General features: G+C 36.5%; 2 protein-coding genes across 3 annotated transcripts in view; both read right to left on the bottom strand.

The window, feature by feature from the left end:
• Nucleotides 1-14976, bottom strand: part of nkd2b (NKD inhibitor of WNT signaling pathway 2b) — a 57329-nt gene extending 42353 nt beyond the window's left edge. The window contains exons 1-3 of the mRNA XM_067397261.1: nucleotides 14716-14976; nucleotides 14025-14051; nucleotides 13828-13922 (exon numbers count right to left, since the gene is read on the bottom strand). Coding sequence (XP_067253362.1) covers nucleotides 13828-13922; nucleotides 14025-14051; nucleotides 14716-14740 — 147 coding nt within the window. The 5' untranslated portion in view covers nucleotides 14741-14976. The remainder of the gene's footprint in view (nucleotides 1-13827; nucleotides 13923-14024; nucleotides 14052-14715) is intronic.
• A 3880-nt stretch (nucleotides 14977-18856) lies between these two features.
• trip13 (thyroid hormone receptor interactor 13) overlaps nucleotides 18857-22774 on the bottom strand; it is a 10454-nt gene continuing 6536 nt past the window's right edge. For both annotated transcript variants that reach the window (XM_067397284.1, XM_067397274.1), the window contains exons 10-14: nucleotides 22704-22774; nucleotides 22239-22392; nucleotides 22040-22152; nucleotides 21891-21960; nucleotides 18857-20893 (exon numbers count right to left, since the gene is read on the bottom strand). The exon at nucleotides 22704-22774 is cut by the window's right edge and continues 36 nt beyond it. In XM_067397284.1, coding sequence (XP_067253385.1) covers nucleotides 20798-20893; nucleotides 21891-21960; nucleotides 22040-22152; nucleotides 22239-22392; nucleotides 22704-22774 — 504 coding nt within the window. In that variant the 3' untranslated portion in view covers nucleotides 18857-20797. The remainder of the gene's footprint in view (nucleotides 20894-21890; nucleotides 21961-22039; nucleotides 22153-22238; nucleotides 22393-22703) is intronic.

A 22774-nucleotide genomic window follows, 5' to 3' on the forward strand; every position in this document is an offset into this window, starting at 1 on the left:
TAATATTATATATATATATATATATAAATAATAATATTATATATATATATATATATAAATAATAATATTATATATATATATATATATATATATAAATAATAATATTATATATATATATATAAATAATAATATTATATATATATATATATAAATAATAATATTATATATATATATAAATAATAATATTATATATATATAAATAATAATATTATATATATATATAAATAATAATATTATATATATATATATATATAAATAATAATATTATATATATATATAAATAATAATATTATATATATATATATATAAATAATAATATTATATATATATATATAAATAATAATATTATATATATATATAAATAATAATATTATATATATATATAAATAATAATATTATATATATATATAAATATATATATATATATATATATATATATATATATATATATATATATATATATATATATATATATATATATGAGCAACATCACACTTGTAGCCGTGCAATATGGCTGCGCCGATATACAGCCATATCGCATGGCTACGAGTGTGAAATTGCGTTTATACAAAAGTTTGATGCCACAAGAGAGAAAATAAATAAGAAACAACAAAGGAGTGTCTCTAAAAACCCTCTTTTGTGTAGAACTACTTCTTTCCGCCACAGATTCAAATCTCAAGTCGCTTCATTGAAGCTTATAGTATTATGAAGAGTATTATGGTATTATGAGAGAGAAATCAACTAAACATGTATTACCTGCATCTGATATAGCTTTCATTCTTCAGGTTGATGTCCATATTATTATATCTATAATAAAAAAAGTTTAAGGATATCTTTGTCTTTGTCCTTTTAAAAGTCAAGGGGATTTCCCATTACAGTGCTAAAACAACTTCCTTGTTTACAAACTAGTCCCTTTCAATTTGCTAATGACTGACTCGCCATCGAAATCATGGACCATTTCTCAATACCAAACACAGCATATTGATTATAAAAAATAATATTTATTGCCATTTTGCCATTTGTTGCCATGCCATCATTTTACGTCGGATTTGCACAAATGTTTAACATGCTAGTGGATGAGTTGAATCAACTCCACAGCAACTACATAAATTTATCCACAAACCATTCAGAAACGTCCAGTTTCATTCTAAAAGTTGTAACTTCTTCCTGAGTCTCTCCATCAGTGTCGACTCTGGTTTGAACAATGTAAGGCTGAACACCATTACTGACAATCCTCATTTTGGGTGCGTGAGATTCTCCAGCTTTGTTTTAGACAATAGGAAATAAACACAAGCAAACAATTTAGTTAAACGTAAAAACGCAGCACTCTAGTATGGGATTTAAGTTAAATATAGCAGAAATATAAAGTTATGAAACTTAATTTTCCCCTTAACCCAAATCGATTATGTACCCCAAATGAATTATATCTCATGTTTAATCATTATCTACATAAGAGCCAGCAGCAAATTGCCAAAGGACTGGCCGACATAATGCTGTTCTCGGTGGGTACATGAGCACTGAATGGCCGCCGATAGCCTGGAGCTCTCATCTGCGTAAGCGTCTAAACAAATTGTAAAATAGCAGCTATGTTTATATACGAGTGACATATTTGAGGTCTAAATAACTACATTCTAAAATTTCATTTTTCATAATAAATGATTCATTATTTAAAATTGCATTATCTTTAATAAATTAACCTTCATTTTATGGACCAGAATGCTGTAATGCATGTAAAAGTGTTCTTTGCTGACTAATGAAGTTCTTCTGTTGTGTTACTGTTGAATTTCTTTGGCAGGAAGAATAATTTCCTGAATTGCAATTTAAATTCCAAAAGTTTGCGTGTTGTAGCCAATTCAATTCGAATTCACACTCGTTCTAAATTTTGCCCGACTCCCCACCATTTATCAGATTGTTCCTACTTCACTGGCATCAAGTTAATGGCTTCATTCCTGGGAACGTTTAAGACAAAAGGGGTGTTGAAAAGTTGAAATGAGCGAGTGTGTCATTATTTGGGCATCCAGAGAGCTGAAGAAGCAGTCAGTGTGCTGCAGACTGTTGATGTTTCCAGTGTTGAAGCACACTGAGGCCTCACAGGCTCTTTAAGAATGGCGAGTCTTTGGAGGGCGAGTCTCCACCTCAGCGCCGGGCTGGAATCAAGCGCTTTCCGTGCTGATTTTTCACAGAGAGGCCTCTTGTCCGGCCTTCCAACAACATTCTGAGCTGCTGCTATTTTGGTTGCTCATATTGACTGGTCATTTTGATCTTTCCTCTGAAGATCTCTCTAGCCCCGTGCCAGGTGTTTATACAGGTAAGAGCCGAACACCTGCGATGATCCGTCAAACTCGCCTTTCTCGAAACCAGCCAACTCATTCTTTCCCTATCGCGGTCTCCTTGAGGAACAAAAACAAAGCCAGTTTTTTTCAGGGAACGTCTTTGATCAGCCAACAGTCACCTCTGAGTCCAAGTCCGTAATTACCCCATTTGCTGCTCCTGCTTTTTTGCTCCTTTCACTCAACATGCTTTAATCTGAAGCACGTATCTTCTGGACGCGACAGCTCTCTGCAAAACTTTCAGGCATAGTTTAGCAAAACTGAAAAATCTGTCATGTCGTTCCAAACCCTGCTGTTATTTTTTCTATGCAAGATGAAAGAAGAATTTTTAATGAACTCTTTTTCCACACAATAGTGACTCTAAAAAGGGCAAAAAAAATTGCATTCATTGTGCATTTTATTCCAGGTATTCTGAAGTCATATGATTTCTTTACATGAAATTTAAACAAAAAGCTCAAAAATAAAATAGATTTACTCACACAAATCTATTGTAAGGCTTAAGAAGTGCATGAGATAATCTTTTTATACTTTTTTGGTATATATATATATATATATATATATATATATATATATATATGTATGTACATATGTATGTATGTATGTATGCATGTATATATATATATATATATATATATATAGTTTTAGTTTTGATAATAACCCTGATAAAGACTCTTGATTAAGTCATTCGGGAACGACATGCTATCCCTTTAAGGAAACATCTGACTGCTGGTAATGAGCTCATTATTTCCCACTGATCACTAATGGCTTTTAGAGTTAATACTCGGGAGCTCCACACCAGGAAAACCCTCGGGACACTCACCCGTCTCTCTCTCCCCGCGGGACTGTTCGTCCGTCCGCCCTTCCCCCAGATACGCGGCTCCAGTGATATCAGAGAGCTTTAATAACTCCCAGCTCCGCGCTTTGAAGTTGCATCCAGGCAGCTAAGGAATCCCATTCCCTACGCTTCCCTGACAATGGGAAGGGGGAAGGGGGTCTGACCAAACACCGGATTTGGCCCGTTTCTAATCTGCGGTCATCAGGATTTTACCTGCCTTCCAAATCCTAAAGCTGACTTTAAAAGCCAGCCAGACACAATTATTGGACACATTCCCTCTTTTCCATTAACTTCAAGGAATGTTCTGGGTTTAGTATAAATTAAGCTGTTTCAACGTCATCTATGGCAGAAAATAATTCTGACTCCTCCATCATGTCTTTTTAGCAAAGTTCTTTCAATGAAAGCGCACCAAGAGATGAAATCTACACTGCAGCTGATAGTGTTTATTTGCATATGCAATTATGCAAATCAAGTAACACCATGCATATGGATAAAGGTATTCAAATCTCTTTTCCATCTTTTGATGAAATACTTCTGCCATGATCAAGTCACATTTATTCCTATAGTGCTTTATATAATACAGATTGTTTTAAATGATCAACAAGAAAATAACCATATTAATGTTATAAAATTCATCAATTATGAAACCAGTTCAATTTCAGCTGTACAGCAGCTCTACAGATGACAATAGTGTCATTATTCCGCTCAATTCAGTTCAGTAATAGTATTAATGCTGCAAATTTGTCATTATTCAGCTCAACTGTTCTGTTCTGTTTGAACAAATGTGAATGCTGCCATCCGAACCCTGGTGCGCACCAAACCAATGAACTTTAGTGCAGTTCGACTGAAATATGAATGCAACTCGGACAAAAATGAACCAAAAATTAGGAATGTAAATTATTGGCCGAAAATAGCATTTTCGGGTTTTGGCCGAAAAAGAAAAACGGCCAAAAATATATAACGCTCTGATTCCTCTTTTGCACCTCCATGCACTTGAAATGAAACATAAACACAAAATTATTTCAAAATACCAGTCTCAACAAGTATTCTCATAAACACAGCCGGTTATGACTTAAGTGAACGTAAAGAGTTGAGAAAGAAACCGGATGTGTATCATTATATTGGATTTGTACATTAGGTCTTAAAGTGACAGCAGCCTATAAATACCTGCTGCTAAGTTAATCAATCAATATATATACATTTGGATTAGTCTAATATTAAAATAATTATACAAAAATAAGCTCATGTAAAATAATAAATAAATAATCTTTAAATAGCAGTTTCCATTTCGGCCAAGTGCATCCACAATTTTTGATTTTGGCCCAGAATTTTCATTTTGGTGCATCCCTATCAAAAAGAGGACATGATGCGACCCTAAAAAAGACAGAATGCTCAAATGTTTTTGGGAGCCACTGTATGTTGCCCATTATAGTTTGGTACAAATGTTACAGTTCAGTCTCCTTGCAGCAGATCTTCGTTTGTGTGTAACACACTGTTTCGACTCCTTTACATACTTTATAAGCTCTTCACAAGTTTTCAACTGGTAAAAAATACACACATACAACGAGCATGTTTGGATCAGCTCACAGCATTGTTTTGGATGTTCAGTAAGTTCCGTCGCAAAATATACATCATAAAAGCCATTCTTTTTGTTTTGTTTCTTTAGGTCCAGTTTAAAAAATGACAATGTGAACGCTAAGCGAACCAGGATTAAATATAACATTTTATTTTTTGGTTCGGATTAAAAGAACCAAACTACAAGTGTGAACACCCTAAAGGTTCACTTTATTCAATAGATTAAAAGCAGCAGCTTTACAGTATTAAACGTGAAAATCAGTGTCAGTGTCTCTCTCAATTAGAACTACAACTTGATTTCCTACTATAAAGCAGCTCTCAAGTGTGTTGTTTTTTACTCACAGACATCCAACTTTGAGGGACCGAACAGAAGAAATTAACCGGAGAACATTTCCATGTCTAAGAAGGTGGAGCATCAGAGCCACATCTACCTATTACGTAATCGCCATGGACCAATGGTAAAGGTGGTAAGAAGGTGTTTACCATCCAGAGTGAACTTTTCCAGAAACTTTGCTTTAGAAAGCCGTTTTCAACTCCCGAATGAACACAAAACAAACTTCGTTTTAGCCTGCATTGTTTGAAATGACGTCACACCAGTTCATTCTTTGAAGTATATCAGTGCCCGGTTGCATAAAGCACCTTAAGTGTAATTTTCCCTTAAGATCGCCCTTATGTTTCCCTTAAACTTAAGGGTGTTGCAGAAAATAACCGTTAAGTGTTACTTAAGGGTTTCTTTAGGCGAAACGTCATAAACCCTTAAGAATTTCCCTTAAGTATATATATTTCACTTAAGTAATGCGTAAGTGTTGCATAAAGCCCCTTAACCTTCATTTCCCTAAGTATATCGTAAGGTTCGTAAAACTTCACCTTAAGTGTTACACAGAGTGAGCAGGATCAATCCAAGTCGTATAACGTGCCACGATCGGCCGCTTTATATGATAGACAAATTGTACTTTAGCGGTTTATTCACATAAACATTGATGAAATATAACATATCTTATAACATATCTTATATGGTCAACGGAAGCGCAAACGTGCGTGCATCACACGCAAAAACAAACCTCATTTGTTCTTGCGCGCACATTTGAGCTTCCGACACAGCCGTAATCATATGGATGTCTTTCAATAAATCGACATAAATGATGAGAGAATATTAAAAATATCTTTATTTGTTATCCAAAGATGAATGAAAGTCTTATGGGTTTGGAACGACATGAGGGTGTCAGGGTGAGTGAATGACGGCAGAAATCTCAATTTTGAGTAAACAATCAATTTGAGTTTCTCGTCTCTTTCATATTTGGTTTTCTTTTTTGTTTTCCTTATCCATATTATGTTGTTTTCTGTGAAAACTTACCACGATACGTATTAACAAATAACGTGTCCATGGAAACAGTAGAATTTTTTAACAGCAAAACCTGGGATGCTGTCATGAAACACTTAACGGTTTCCCTTACCTAAGAGAACAGTTTAAGAGATTATATGCAACACCCTTAAGTCATTCCCTTAGTTAAGGGGAAATCACGCCTTAAGTGTCATACTTAAGGGAAAAACTTAAGGTGCTTTATGTAACCGGGCACAGGGCCTTAAAGGAGACCAATAATGCCCTTTTTACAATACTGTAATACAAGTCTCTGGTGTCCCTAGAATGTGTCTGTAAAGTTTCAGCTCAAAATACCCCACAGATCATTTATTATAGCTTGTCAAATTTGCCTCAATTTGGGTGTGAGCAAAAACACACCGTTTTTATGCGTGTCCCTTTAAATGCAAAAGAGCTGCTGCTCCCGGCTCATGTTCCAGAAGAGGGCGGAGCTTTAACAGCTCAACAACAACAAAGCTGGAGAATCTCACGCAGCCAAACTGAGGATTGTCAGTAAACGGTGTTCAGCCTTACATTGTTCAAACCGGAGTCGACACTGATGGAGAGACTCAGGAAGAAGTTACAACTTTTAGAATGAAACTGGACGTTTCTGAATGGTTAGTGGATAAATTGATGTAGTTGCTGTGGAGTTGATTCAACTCATCCACTAGCATGTGCCGTCATGTTCATCTTTTGTGTTGAATTGACCCTCGTTTGTGAAGCAGTCTGGCGTAAAACAACAACTCTTCCTCTTCTCTAAAGCAGCCCAACATGGCCTTACCCCCTTTGTTGCATGTTCTCGGGGTCGGGGTTTATGTAAATTTTAGGGTTAGTGATGTCAACAACCTGGGAAGAAGCTTGTTGTTGTCCTTACCAGCCGTTTGTTGTAGTTCTTAAAAAGCGATTTCTATAAAAAGGAAATATCTCCCTTTGTATTGAACTTTGAGTGTCGTAACTTTGCAGATGTTTATCTTCAAACAGCAACATTACACACTAACTAACTTCAAGTGAAAAACCAGAAGAAATTCAAATGGTTGAAATGACTTTATGCCACAATTGCTGTTAATGGAGCTTCAAACGTATTAAAATCTGGAAATTCCAGCAAAATGAAAAAGAATATGTGAACAACACAGCATGTTGTGCATATAGAAAACTAAAGCGAGGTAATACACTTGATGTAATCCAGAAATACATCATTCTTACAGAGATTCCTAAACACTGAGAGTCAAATTATACTACTCTTAAATCTACTCTAGTTTGTCATGGACACGAGCATCAGTCCATGCAGAGGTGTCTCCTTTCAGTTCATTTAGAGGACAGAATTACAGCTGCTCTGGGGTGCAAAGTCAAACCGCACTTATAATGACAATACAACACTATGACCGGCTCGACAAATATCAAACAACCCCTAGGGATGGGATGTCATTCAATTCTCCTTATACTCGTTCATCATAAACCAATCGTAAATGGCTTAGACTATCAGAGAAAATTATGGCAACAACAGAATAAAACGGTATAGAAATTTATGGAGTCATTTCAGCATCAAAGAGAAATGTCATGTAGACAGTCTATAAAAAGACTGTTTATTTATATGAGGTCTGGAAAAATATTACAACAGCTCAACCACATTATAAACTCAACCATCCCTTACTATTACGAAGAGAAACCGAGATTTTCGAGAAAGAAATAATATTCGTTTTCATGATCAAAACATGATGGGGATTCAAATACAATACACTGACACAATAAACATTCAATTTGTCATTTTCCAGTCCAGTAGTCCTTGTTTCCCAGTGTCTTTGATGAAATAGTGAAAAATTACGTCTTCATTTACTCAACCTCTGTCATGTGCACAAGTCATATGAACTACTTTTTTTAAGACATGCTTTTATTTTTTAACATCTGAAACATGCTGAGACTTACAGGGGTTGGACAATGAAACTGAACACCTGGTTTTAGACCACAATAATTTATTAGTATGGTGTAGAGCCTCCTTTTGCAGCCAGTAAAGCATCAATTCATCTTGGGAATGACAGATACAAGTCCTTCACAGTGGCCAGAGGGATTTTGAGCCATTCCTCTTCCAAAACAGAGTCCAGGTCACTATGTAATGCTGGTGGAGAATAACGCTTTCTGACTCACTCCGCCAAAAAAAACTCAAAAATATTTTGATCTGGTGACTGTGCAGGCCATGAGAGATGTTCAACTTCACTTTCATGTTCATTAAACTATTCTGTCACAAGTCTTGTTGTGTGTATTGGTGTATTATCATGCTGATACACGACACACCCTTCAGGGCACGATGTTTGAATAATTAGGTGCACATGATCCTCCAGAATAGTTTGGTAGTCCTTGGCAGTGACGCGTTCATCAATCACAGTAGGGAATGACATGATATTGCAGCCCAAACCATCACTGATCCACCGCCATGCTTCACTCTGGGCAGGTGTTAAGCTTTTTTGGTTCTTCTCCACACCGTAACTTCCATGGATGTGGGAAAGACAGTGAGGGTGGACTGAGAGAACAATACATGTTTCACATTGTCCACAGCCCAAGATTTGCACTGTTGGCACCAATGAAACTGACATTTGGCATTGGCACAAGTGACCAAAGGTTTGGCTATAGCAGCCCGACCATGAATATTGACTCTGTGGAGCTCCAGACCAACAGTTTTGGTGGAAACAGAGGAGTCGAGGTGCGCATTTATTTCTGCAGTGAGTTGGACAGCTGTGGTTTTATGCGGATTAGTACCTGGACATCTCTTTCAGACAGCTTCCTCTTGCGTCCACAGTTACTGCTGTTGGCTCTCGATACACCACAAAGACTTGCTGTCCTGGTCGCAGATGAGCCAGCGAGATGCACACCAACAATTTGTCCACTTTTGAAATCTGATATGTCTCCCATTATGTTGTGTGGATTGCAATATTTTATGTACAGCTGTGCTATTGCTCTGCTAATTCAATGTAAAATCAGAAAAGATTGACATGTAGCTGTGAAACCTCCAACACTATATTGGCCAGTGTTTCAGTTTCATTGTCCAACCCCTGTATATTCCAAAGCAACTTAATGCAAGCGTGCAAAACAAGTACAAACCACACATATTCAGTGCAGAATGAGAGAGGCACGTAAGCACAAGTTTATTGGTATAGTGCATTACCCACATGGCCAGTAGTTTCAGTTTCACTTTAAATATTTGTTTAGGCATGGCATTTTTATTAAATGCTGTTATAATGAATGCCACTATAATTTATGTTTGTTTTATACTTATATATCACATTCTTATTATGTTCTGATTCTGAATACCATTAAGGGGATCTATTATGCCCTTTTTTACAAGATGTAATATAAGTCTCTGGTGTTTCCAGAATGTGTCTGTGAAGTTTCAGCTCAAAATCCCCCACAGATCATTTATTATAGCTTGTCAAATTTGCACCTATTTGAGTGTGAACAAAAACACACCATTTTTATGTGTCCATTTAAATGCAAATAAGCTGCTGCTCCTGCCCCCTTTCCAGAAGAGGGCGGAGCTTTAACAGCTCAACAACAACAAAGCTGGAGAATCTCACGCAGCCAAACTGAGGATTGTCAGTAACGGTGTTCAGCCTTACAATGTTCAAACCGGAGTCAACACTGATGGAGAGACTCAGGAAGAAGTTACAACTTTTAGAATGAAACTGGACGTTTCTGAATGGTTAGTGGATAAATTGATGTAGTTGCTGTGGAGTTGATTCAACTCATCCACTATCATGTGCCGTCATGTTCATCTTTTGTGCAAATCCAGTGTTGAATTGACCCTCGTTTGTGAAGCAGTCCGGCGTAAAACAACAACTCTTCCTCTTCTATAAAGCAGCCCAACATGGCCTCACCCCCTTTGTTGCGTGTTCTTGGGGGCGGGGTTTGTGCAAATTTTGGGGTTAGTGATGTTACCAACCCGGGAAGAAGCTTGTTGTAGTCCCTAAAAAGTGATTTCTGTAAAAGAAAATATCTCCCTTTGCATTGAACTTTGAGCGTCGTAACTTTGCAGACGTTGTTTATGCTCAAACAGCAACATTACACACTACACAGTGTGACTTATCTGGGATTTTTTCTCTCAACACAAATTTGACCAAATGCAACTAATAATCAGTTGTGACTTATTTTCCCCAAAATACGGTATTTGACATGCCTTTTGAACTTTATTGGAACTAGGCAGTAAAATTCATCATCCACTATAGTTCAGTGGAAAATGGAAGCTCTGATTTTCTGCTTGAGATCTACTTTATGCTTCATGAGAAACACAACAATTACTAATAAAACAGGGTTGTAACAACCTGAGGGTGAGTAAATGACGAAAAATGTTTATTTTTGGGTGGACTATTAATTCAATACTAGGTACACAGCTTGCGGGCTGCAACTGCCAATCACTGGAAGCAAAATATAGTAACTCCAAAAAACCTTCAATCAAACCAGCTCTGTTCTCACAACAATGACTCTTTATCCCTGCTGCAACTCATCAAGATATCATTAACAACGATTCAGTTAACTGCAGAATAAACATGGCAGCACAAAACTGTGATTATGGTGTTTTCAAAAAAAAAAGCCTATAAATATGTGGGAAATTGGAGATTAATTCACAATGAAATTCCAAAGGCAAGATGACTAACAAGACAAAGCTTATTGTGAGATCAACTGCAACAAGGCTAGTTCAAGTGATCCAGATTTTGAACCCTTCATCAACCAAACTCTGACCTGAAATGGACTCGGATCCGCACCAAAAGCTGTAGTTTGAAAGTGCCCTTAATTATACAGATGTCTTGCACTTCAACCACCCTTAATAAACAACCCAAGCATGCCTTATCAGCCATCAAATGTGCTCCTGCTCCCAGTTTCAAAGACTCTTTCAGGTACTTGACGACTGACAAAACACAAATCAGAGCCAAAACTTTGATTAAATCAAACTCTGGAGCTGCCCATTAATGACACATGACGTACCCTGTGCCGCCGGTGGTTTCCCCTTAAGATCTGTGTCAGATTTTCCCAAATAACTTCCCCATTCATGAAAGGAACAACTTTTTTAAGGCTTCTAATAGGGCAGGTTAATCATCAGTTAGAGTCTTTTTACTATGGCGTCCTTCAGCGTGACGCTAATTGAAATGATGCAATGCAAAGAGCCTAACATAATGGGACACATCGGCTTCTGTTCATTTCAATGAATCAATTCAAAATGTTTGAGACTGACTTTTGAATTTATTCAGTAAAATGCACAGTTTGAACCCCTTCACAAAAATTTATCAAACAAATTGGTTATAGTTGGTTTGATTAATTCCTATGAATATTTGTCCATGTCAATGAATCAATTCAGAGATTTTTGAGTTTGACTTCTGAATTGATTCTTTGAAATTGACAGTTTGAAATCATCCACAGAAATGAATCAAACAAACTTTTTGGTTCAAATCTGTGAATTTCTGTCCATTTCAAGTCAGAACCCATCCAATGATTCATTCTTGTGAATATCTGTCCATTTCAATAAAGCAATTGAGAGATTTTTGAGATTGACTTTTTAATAGATAATTCAAAATTAACAGTTTGAACTCATCCACATAAGTTAAAACAAACTTGTTAGAGTCATTCTTGTGAATTTCTGTCTATTTGAATAAATCTTCAGAAATGTTTGAGTTTGACTTTTGAATTGATTCTTTGAAATGGAGATCCATTTCAAATCTGAACCCATTCGCAGAATGTAATCAAATGAACTTGTAAGAGTTTTTTTTGTGTCTGTCTATTTAAATAAAGCAATTTGTGATTGATTTCTGAATAGATTCTTTGAAATGGACAATTTGAACTCGTCCACAGAAATGAATCAAACAAACTTGTTAGAGTCATTCTTATGAATTTCTGTCCATATGAATAAATCTTCAGAAATGTTTGAGTTTGACTTTTGAATTGATTCTTTGAAATGGAAAGCCAAAGAAATGACTCAAACAAACATTTTAGAGTTGGTTTGAATCTTTCCAGTGATTTTCTGTCCATTTCAAATTTGAACCCATTCACAGAATGTAATCCAATGAACTTGTAAGAGTTGGTTTTATTGATTCATATGAATATCTGTCTATTTCAATAAAGCAATTCGAGATTGATTTCTGAATTGATTCTTTGAAATGGACAGTTTGAACCCATTCATAGAAATGAATAAATAAAATTCTTAGAATTGGTTTGATTAATTCCTGTGAATTTCTGTCCATTTCAATGAATCAATTCAAACACTTTTGAGATCGTCTACTGAATTGATTCTTTGAAATGGACAGTTTGAACTCATCCACAGAAATGAATCAAACAAATGTTTTAGAGATGGTTCAAATCTTTTCTGTCCATTTTAATTCTTGTGAATATCTGTCCATAAAGCAATTAAAGAGATTTTTGAGATTGACTTTTTAATAGATTTTTCAACTCAACTCATCCACAGAAATGAATCAAACAAACTTGTTAGAGTCGTCGATTCTTGTTAGAGTCATTCTTGTGAATTTCTGTCTATTTGAATAAATCTTCAAAAAATGTTTGAGTTTGACTTTTGAATTGATTCTTTGAAATGGAGATTCACAGAAATGAATCAAACAAACTGTTTTACTGAAGTTTAAACACGAGATACTATCAAAACATCTCTGTCTGAACAAGTGCAAGTAAAAAATACATTAAATCATTGCAATATTCACAATACTGCTTAATTTTATATAAAATGTTCAGTTTCAAATGTGCAATATGAAGAGAACTGCCATGAGGCATGTTATTCTTCGATGTTAATCACTAGTGTTCAGTCCATCAACCTGTCTCAGGTTAGAAAAAATGTCAGAAAATAGCAGTATTGTGTGGTAGGAGAATGAGACAAAGAGCATTAAATGAATTGCATAGATATATAAGAGACAATTTTCTTTGCACGAGATGAAACCTCAACAGATCACAATCAGTGAAATTACTCATCAACATCTGACACTCCCAAAAGTCTCCACATAATCCGACTCCGTTCACGCAGATGTAACGCATGTGAGCTGCTCTACGTCCAGGACTAACCGAGACTCTCAGCTGTTAATACAGTTGTCAATCACCAACCGTCCGCCCGGCACTGATGTCATAGTCCCACCGCAGGGAACGAGCTGTCAAAACCCATCAATCCCACAGGGGAACAACCACAGCGGCGCTGTCCCGCTGCCAAACACGACAAAAACAACAGCAGCTCTCGTCATCACGAGCAGCTCGACATGTCGTTGCATGGCCTTGCGAACACACACTCCGTTCTGTTTGTTTCAGCCGGTGTAATGATGATTTCTCGTCAGTGGGAATGTGGTCTTTGGCAGCGGGATGGCAAACGGCTCACCGCAAGTTGTTCCTTATGTGGTGCAGATTCTTGATCAAGTCGAATATGATACTGGGAAAAAGCTTCGGCAACAGAAAGCACTCGCATAATGCGCTGCAGTCATTCAAAACATTGATGAAAAATAGTTCAGTTCTGTGCATTCTTGCTTACTCGAATAACAGAGTTATCTTTGCAACATGCAAATGACATACTCTTTGGAAATTGAATTGAAATTGGTCGAGTTTCTCAAGCAAAGTGCTATTTGTATGATGCACAAAGATAGTGTTTATGTTTCATTTCAGTTTGAAGGCAGCTGTCTATGTGAGACAGGTTTAAAGATGGATGGCCAGAAGGTTTCAGATGTATAAAAGAAGCAAATGCACAAAAAACAGGTGCTTCTTACCTTATAATCTTTCAGATTGTTGTCAGACGTGCCATATCTCTCGCCGCCTTCAACTCCTCTTCTTGAAATAAAGCCATTCACAACAAAACTATCCCCTGAAAATGGATGTGAAAAAGCTTTGGGAAATGTTCTAAGCCATTAATAGTTCATTTCAACTATAAAATATATATTTTTAAACCGTCAAATGCAAATCTCACCCTCAGGATTTTCCCGACGTTTGCAAGCTGCATCCGAATAGAAGATAGAAAGACATAAATCAGGGCATTATTTATAATAACATTTATATTTTTGTGCATTTCAAGAGCATGCATGGCAAAGATTGACAAAATATGTGTTAAAATGACATATATATGGATGATTTTTTTTTTATATATATATATTTTAACTTCTTCAAACTGTTTAATCTATGCTGTCCTGGAATTAATATCTGATCATCATCTTAATCAGATTTTTATAACGGTGATGATGTATAGTCTGGTAATGATATTTTCCAGTTTTTTAGAGGATAAAGTTGCACTAGTCTTTGAATTGTTTGCTCAAGTGATTATCTATCAGTCAGTCATTTAGTAACGATGCCTAACGAAGCTACTTTCATATGCAAAAATTTTATATTAATGATATTTTTGATCTTTTTAATCAGAGATGTGACTCCGACACTTCATATTTCCATAAAAAAAAAAACAGAAAACCAATAATAATAATAAAAACTGGCAATTTTTTTTTTTACCTTTCAACACTTAAAATTCAGAAAAAGTCATTAAAGATATTATATATTTTATGACTAAAGGACATAAATGTTCCCATAACTGAATAATCAGTCACATACATACGCGTTTACATATTTACACAAATATGTTGCGATTATGCAACGCTAGATGTGCAACTCACCATGTTTTGAGTGAAGTTTCCCCATTGTATCACTGCTGTAGTTAACAGAAGTCGTGCATCTCTCGGTCACAGTTCTTACATTATATCCCGTTCAGAGAAATTAAAAGGCAAATCCTGCAGATTCCGGAAGCATATGTTCTGCATTCAGCGCGCGACACCAGCGAGTCCCGATCACTGTGAATCTGTAATGCAGAAGAGAATCTGGCGCAGGAGCTCACGAGATGGTCTTGTGCTGGAGATGAAGATGTGAAGCGAAGTGAAGTGCAGGAGAAACACGCACCTTCAGTCCTGCCCCCTTCAGCATCACTGCTGCCCCCTACTGACACTCACAAGACTAGCACAAGCACACCACAGGTGAATACGGGGAAATAATCACAGTGACAGTTTTGTATTACAAGTTTTCTGAAATTGTATGTTTAAATATGCAAATTAGGCATTATTTAATTACAAATGCATTCATTTGCATGCATTTCCAGAACAAAAAACTGAACATTGGATAACTCACATTAGTATTGTGATTGAAATCTACCCCAAAGTGCAATAGAATAAATTAGAAATGAATACATACATATTGGATGTTTTCCTTCCTCTAGTCCGAAAAAGAAGACATGTTATGAAGCAAAATAGCCCAAAATCTTCAAATGTACCAGTGCATTAAAAACAATGGTTTTGCCTTTGAAACATTAGACAACAAAAAGTTTAAAAACAACAGATGTGGTGTTGAACATGAAGACAGTCAGTATTGAGTTTCATTGTGGTTAATGGATCATACTGATAGTTAATGTGATTCTCCACAACTGTGTGAGCTTGAGGAGACCTGACATCCTTCATCTACTAAACACCACAACATCGACTGATTCAAACACACTGAGCAAAAATTTCTATAGTCTTTGATGTAAATGCAACATTTCAGCATTTTACTTTCTTACATTGGAAGAGGGATTTGAGCAATATCTGGTTACCAAACATCCTTTAGCACTGTGATGGTGTGTTTTGCATGGACACATTTTCATCATGAAATGTAAAAATCAAGTCCATATGTTTTAGATTATATATTTTTTAAACTTAAAAGTAGCGTAAACTGTTCACTTTGCTTCTCTTTTACCATCCGACCACACCACCACAATCTTGTGAAAACGTTTAGTTTACTTCAAATAGAAAGATGGGCATGACAAATGCTGAATGCAATTATGTAGCACTTTATATGTTTTGCATTTACATTACATTTTCAGCTTTTGTGTGTAATGTTGCGGTTTTGTTTCAAAGCACAAAGTGTTTAGTTTTATATATTATTATACTCATAAGAAGACCGCAGGTGTTTATGGCAGGGTCGCCAGGTTTTCACAACAAAACCCACCCAATGGCTATTCAAAACTAGCCCAAAACTAGCCCAATCGCGTTTCAAGGGGGTGCCCCGGTAAAAATTGCGTTCTGGCGGGTAAAATTCATGTTTTTGGTGGGGCTCCCCGGGTAAAATCTGCATTCCAGTGGCAATAGTGTTCACGTAGCCCAATTCCACTGGAAAACCATGGACTTGGCAACATGGTTTAAGGTGCCATTTGGGACAGGGCCATAGTGTGCACTCAGGGTTGCCATGTCTGTGCAACAAATGTAGCCCAATGGCCAGTGAAAAGTAGCCCAAAAATAGCCAAATGTGATTTACTCCATCGGGCGGTCGAATTCTCCACTGAATTTGTAAGTCTGGGGGGTGTTTTAGGGGTGTTGGAGCACCAAAATCACACATATGGGTCCCCACGTCAACAACTTTAAAATAGCCCAATTCCATGGGAAAAACGCAGACAACACTGGCAACACTGTTTGCAGTTATGGTAAGGGGCGGGTTATTTCCTAAACACACTCGAAGTGCTTGACCAATCAGAACACACTGGTCCAGCCGACCAATCAGAGCACATTGTGCTTTTCAGAAGGCGGGGCTTCATAGAGACAGGAACTAAACAGAGCGTTACTGACAGACTGGGAAGAGAGGAGCTGCAACAATGACAAATAAGTAAAAAATAATGTGTTTATTAAACATTCAAGCATGAAAACCTATTATAGTAGAGCCCAAAAACAAAATCAAGACTTAAAAAAGGGCCCCTTTAAAATTAGAAAATTCAAAACAAAAGTGTCAAGAGAAAAGATAATGGAAAAGAGCATCGTTCCTCATGATGAATGACAGCTCATCTGAAACTCTGTTAATTACAGTCTCCTCAACATACATGTGGTGGTGTTCTACGTATTCCACAAACTTTAACTTCTTCTCTGGGACTTCACAAATTATCTGTCCGTGCCAGCTTGTGGTTTAACATCTCTGATGAGTTACACCGCTGGTGAACTCTAAACCTCTTGCGGGGTTGCTTCTTTCTCTTTTCTGTTGGTATTATCATAGTTGGTAAGTAAGTCATTCAACAAATGCATCCAAAGCAGTGTGCATGACACCAGGCCTGAGCCCAGGAGTGATTAAAGGATTTCAGCAGGGGTCATATAACTCCAGAAGTCATCATGAAATTAAAATGATGTCTTAATGCATGTTCCTGTTCTTGTTGTGAGTGACTAGATATGTTTACAGAAAACATCTTTATAATGTTTCATCAAAATGTAACTTGCTCCTCTGGAAAGACTTTCATTTTCAGTTGAAGTCATTAAAGGATTAGTTCACTTTAAAATGAAAATTACCCCAAGCTTTAATCACCCTCAAGCCATCCTAGGTGTATCTGACTTTCTTTTTTCTGATGAACACAATCAGAGTTATATTCATAAATATCCTGACGCATCTAATCTTTATAATGGCAGTGAACAGGACTAACGAGTATGAGCTGAAGAAAGTGCCTCCATCAATTATAAACGTACTCCACACGGCTCCAGGGAATTAATAAAGTCCTTCTGAAGCAAAGTGAGGTGTTTGTGTAAGAAAAATATCCATATTTAACACCTTATGAAGTAAAATATCCAGCTTCTGAAGCCAGACCGCCTTCCGTATTCAACTTAGGAAAAAAAGTGTAACGCCTCTCGCAATTCAAAACGCTTACGCTACGTCCTACAGTTACGCTTTTTTCGTAAGTTGAATACAGAAGGCGTAAGACGTCTGGAAGTGACCCCCACCATATTAATATTTCTCTGATTGTGTTCATCTGAAAGAAGAAAGTCATATACACCTAGAATGGCTTGAGGGTAAAGCTTCAATTTAAAGTCAATTAATCCTTTAATCTCTCTTGTTTCTGAATCACCTGTTATATAAATCCAATTCAGTTCCTAAACTACTTTAAAAAATATCTGAGTCTGCACAACTTTCATAGAGAGACTGACATATGATAATGCCAAGGTATATAATAATACCTTTGTGACAGAGACAAAACATTTAATTAAGTTATGCACCAAAAAAATTTTTTTTGATGCGAGTCAGTCAGCAACCAGTTTCTTCAGAAAATGCAAAACTCTAGTTGGTAATTCATACATGCACGATTGCCACAAGAACATTTTCACATGCAATCAGCTTGCAAAAATCGAGATGAAAGCATATTGCATTTGCACGAGGGAAAAGAACTTTTGAAACACTGAAAGAGGGGAGAGATTTGCAATACTGATTTGCCCATAAGCAGCATAAATCATTCATTTATTTCAAACAAAAGCTCATATCTCTCTCTGCAATCCTCTGAACAGCCTTGAACGTCAAACGTCTTGTGATGTTGTACGATACTTGCCCACAAGTCTATTAACTCTTCAACTAATGTATTACTATTGGCAGCTCTATTGATATTCCAGTGCTTGGAGCCAGACAGAAATTCAGCAGCATTATACTGTTTGCTTTGTTTAGGAACTTACTGGCAGTTTCTAACCACAAAAGTGGTATAAAACTCTGCAACAATAAGGCTTTTGACAATTTTTTTTCTTCCTCCACTGATTATATTTAAGCAGCTGCTTGTTTTTGGAAGAGGAACTGTCAGGAAGAGAAAAAAGCCTGAAGACATTACAATTATGGGTTTGTTTATCTGGTCTGCAGCCTGACACGTTTTAATCTCACATCATATCAGAAGAATGCGATACAGATACCTGCACAATGACGGCTCGCAGGTGTTTACCTGTTTGATCCGGTATCTCCGGGTGATGATATGCATCAAGCAGTTCTTTGTGATCATGGGATTCGCATAAAATAGATTCTCACAACTTGACACTTTCCAAACAGCACATCAAAGCAGGCCGCTTTAAATATGGTGTCAAACAGGTTTCTTAACAGCAAAAGTCAAACATCTTGTGAGAAAGTCGAGTGTAAATGAATGCACATGTTGGACAATGAAATGTTACGTATTTTAGTTTGTGTTTTATAACTTTAATGCCTTTAAAATTTACACAAAACAACCTATATTTAGTCAGGCTTTGCTCAGACAAGTAGTAAACATGACAAAGTGCAAGACTAGAATTAAAACCAAATCAAAACTGGATGCAATGTGAATAAAGCCTGTCAGCACACAACCCTAATTTGGTTTTCAAATAGTTTCTAATATAGCTGTCTGAGTGAAAAAAGACAAGCAATTCACGAAGCTTTTCATGCATACTGTTTTCTCCCTGCAGTTGCACAGTTATGCCACCTACTGGATGCAGTTTATGAATCAGACCCTTAGAAAAAAAGGTTCAGTGGGGTTGTGAAGAGAACTCGAGAGCTCTTGATTCAATTTGAAAGAAGTCTTTATGCCAAAAAGGTTCTATATAAGGAAAAATGTTTTAAATGATTGCATAATACTTTCATGTTTAATGGGTTATTTCAGTTTTTTTCTAGTGATAAAGTATGCTTTGGAGTCGTTTAATTTATACAACTTGATTTAAATTAAAAATGAATAAAACATGAATTAATTAAAACTAAATCCATAAAATTAACCCCTAAAAGGCTCTATATAGGAAGCACCTTAAAGGGGTCCTTGATTATTATTTCACTTTTTTAACTTTAGTTAGTGTGTAATGTTGCTGTTTGAACATCTGCAAAGTTACGACGCTCAAAGTTCAATGCAAAAGGGAGATACTTTCTTTTACCGAAATCACTTTTGAAGGACTACAACAAGCTTCTTCCAGGGTTGGTGACATCACAGGGTGAGGGCGGGGCCATGTTGGGCTGCTTTAGAGAAGAGGAAGAGTTGTTGTAGTAGAGTGTTGTTGTCATGCCGTCATTTTACTGCTTCACAAACGAGGGTCAGTTCAACACTGGATTTGCACAAAAGATGAACATGACGGCACATGCTAGTGGATGAGTTGAATCAACTCCACAGCAACTACATCAATTTATCCACTAACCATTCAGAAACGTCCAGTTTCATTCTAAAAGTTGTAACTTCTTCCTGAGTCTCTCCATCAGTGTCGACTCCGGTTTGAACAATGTAAGGCTGAACACCGTTACTGACAATCCTCATTTTGGCTGCTTGAGATTCTCCAGCTTTGTTGTTGCTGAGCAACCGAAGTGTGAGCTGTTAAAGCTCCGCCCTCTTCTGGAAAGGGGGCCGGGAACTGCAGCTCATTTGCATTTAAAGGGACACACACAAAAACGGCATGTTTTTGTGTGTTTTGACAAATTTGACAAGCTATAATAAATGATCTGTGGGGTATTTTGAGCTAAAACTTCACAGACACATTCTGGGGACACCAGAGACTTATATTACATCTTGTGAAAAGGGGCATTATAGGGCCCTTTTAAATGAACCCTTTAATATTCTATATAGAACCTTTTCTTCTAAGAGTGAAAACATTTAAATTGTAAATCAGAGAAAAAAACAAAAAGGATTTTTTTTTTAATCAAATTATTTAAATATATACACATAAAAACTGAACATAAAAAAGAACATTATTTTTTCATATGCAAATAGCAGCTGCTACAGTGCGTATTATAAACTCTTTTTAGGACACCAAAAACTTCAGCTTATGAATACTGAATTGAAAAATGTCACCTAGAAGATGACAGTCTCGTATAGATAAGTGCTGTTTTAAACTTGAAACACTGGTTTGTTCATAGAATGAAGCTGGTGAACAGAGCGGAAATATTGAACTAACAAACAAAAAACCATTTCGACACAACGGCGGAACGTCAGTTAGATTCAGCTCAAACACAGTTGACCAAACTCGCCTGTTCCTGTCTCTGTTTATCCACGGCATGGCCCATCGCTTTTAGAAAACTCTCAACTGTCATTGTGGAGGTCTGGAAACACAAGAGGAGATATGATTACAACAAACAAAGACTGAACTGCATATTCACATCATTGCTTTTTCATGCACTGGTCAGTTTAAAAAAAAAAGTGCTATTTTGCTTTAACAGCTCTTTCAGACTATTGGAAAGAAAATCGAAAATACATATTAAGTGTTTAGTTTAATACACTATCTATTTGCATCTGTAGATTTTTTTTTTTCTCCAGAAAATCTCCACTTCAGCAGCTTTACATACACCAAACTTTACATGTTCATATATCATTCTTCTGATTTATACATTTTATCCCTAATAACATTTCAGGCTGTTGACAGTGTTTTCTGATTTATGGAGTGATAAAAGTAGATCTCCAAAGATATTAGATATAAGATATAGAAACCAGAATTTTGAACCTGGTTTTAACCAATGTTCAGATTTCCATTCTGGAAATGTATGCAAATGAATGCATATTTAATTAGATAATTTGCATATAAAAAAAATTCAGAAAACTTGTAATACAAAACATATTAGTTAAAATTTTCACCCTATTCACCAATAGTGTCTCGTCTTGAATTGCTTGTCAACCATAAACTTCCTAGAATTAAACTAATGAACTATATAACTTATTTTAAGAACTGTTTATTCTGATTATTATTAACACTCAATATAATTATTTATTGAAAATGCATCCTTTCATTACAGCAATGAGCCATTCAAGGTCATGCATTATAGTGATTTAGATTAAGTACTCATCCTCATGTCATTCTGAACCACACAGAGGCAGCAACGTCAATGCAAATGTATGGTTCAGAAACCTCTCGGATTTCGTCAAAAATATATTTTTGTGTTCCGAAGATGAACGAAGGTCTAACGGGTTTGGAACGACATGAGGGTGATTAATTAATGACAGAAATTTAATTTTCTGTTGAACTAACCCTTTAAGGATTTTAGACTAACAACCCCTTATTTGTGGTAAAAATCACAAAACATTGTACATTCAAAGATAAAGTACCTTTCCATAAAGCGCATGAGCCAGAAATGGGATTTTCCTCAAGGCTCTTCCACTGAGTCCCACACTCCTCCTGTACAGAAAGAGACACTTGTGAAAGATATCAATTCTCAAACATTTCAATACTGGTTGGGTCACCAGCAAACACTCACTGGGCGATGTTCCTCAGACTTAAGCTCAGATGGGTCACGTCGCTCTCCATGAAGTTCATGGTGCCCAGTTCCTCCAAACTCAGCAGCTGCTGTCTGGGGTAGATGATCTGACGCTGCAGGGAAGGATCAAATCTGTTTTGTGGTGGCCAGCAGAAAAATGGAAATGTTCAACTGTTATTGGAGCCGAACACACACTCACCTTCATGAGTTCATCCAGACAAGACAGATAGATGTTGAATATGGCGCTGGCGCTCGGTGGGCCGATGTACTGCTTTATATCGGCTCTGTCCACAAAGGCCAGATCGATCTTTTCTGTGACATTGGATGTAGTGAGGATGACCACATTTGGATGGCTAAATAAGGGAAACACAAGGTTTAAATGAATAGACAAACTGCACAGGAAGCCCTATTTCATTTTGGAAATATTTCAAAATGCATCAGGATATTCAATGGCACAAAAAGGAAGGTACAAAAGCTTCAGACAAAAAGGGAAAAAATGGCTGAACAGGTTATTATATTTTGATGAAAGACTACAATAATTTGCAATAACCTCCACGATGAATAATGCACAATAGGAACAGCAAAGTGCATTAAGTAAATAGTCATTTTGATTTCAAGCATGCCTTTGTAGATGAAAGTGCAGCACAGATCAAGAGAAACTGACCGTTTGATCTGGTCGAGCTGGGTCAGGACAGAATTGACCACCCTAATAGCGTCAGATGGTTCTGTTCCTGC

Source organism: Chanodichthys erythropterus, chromosome 2 (genome assembly GCF_024489055.1).
Source record: "Chanodichthys erythropterus isolate Z2021 chromosome 2, ASM2448905v1, whole genome shotgun sequence".
Lineage (NCBI taxonomy): Eukaryota > Metazoa > Chordata > Actinopteri > Cypriniformes > Xenocyprididae > Chanodichthys > Chanodichthys erythropterus.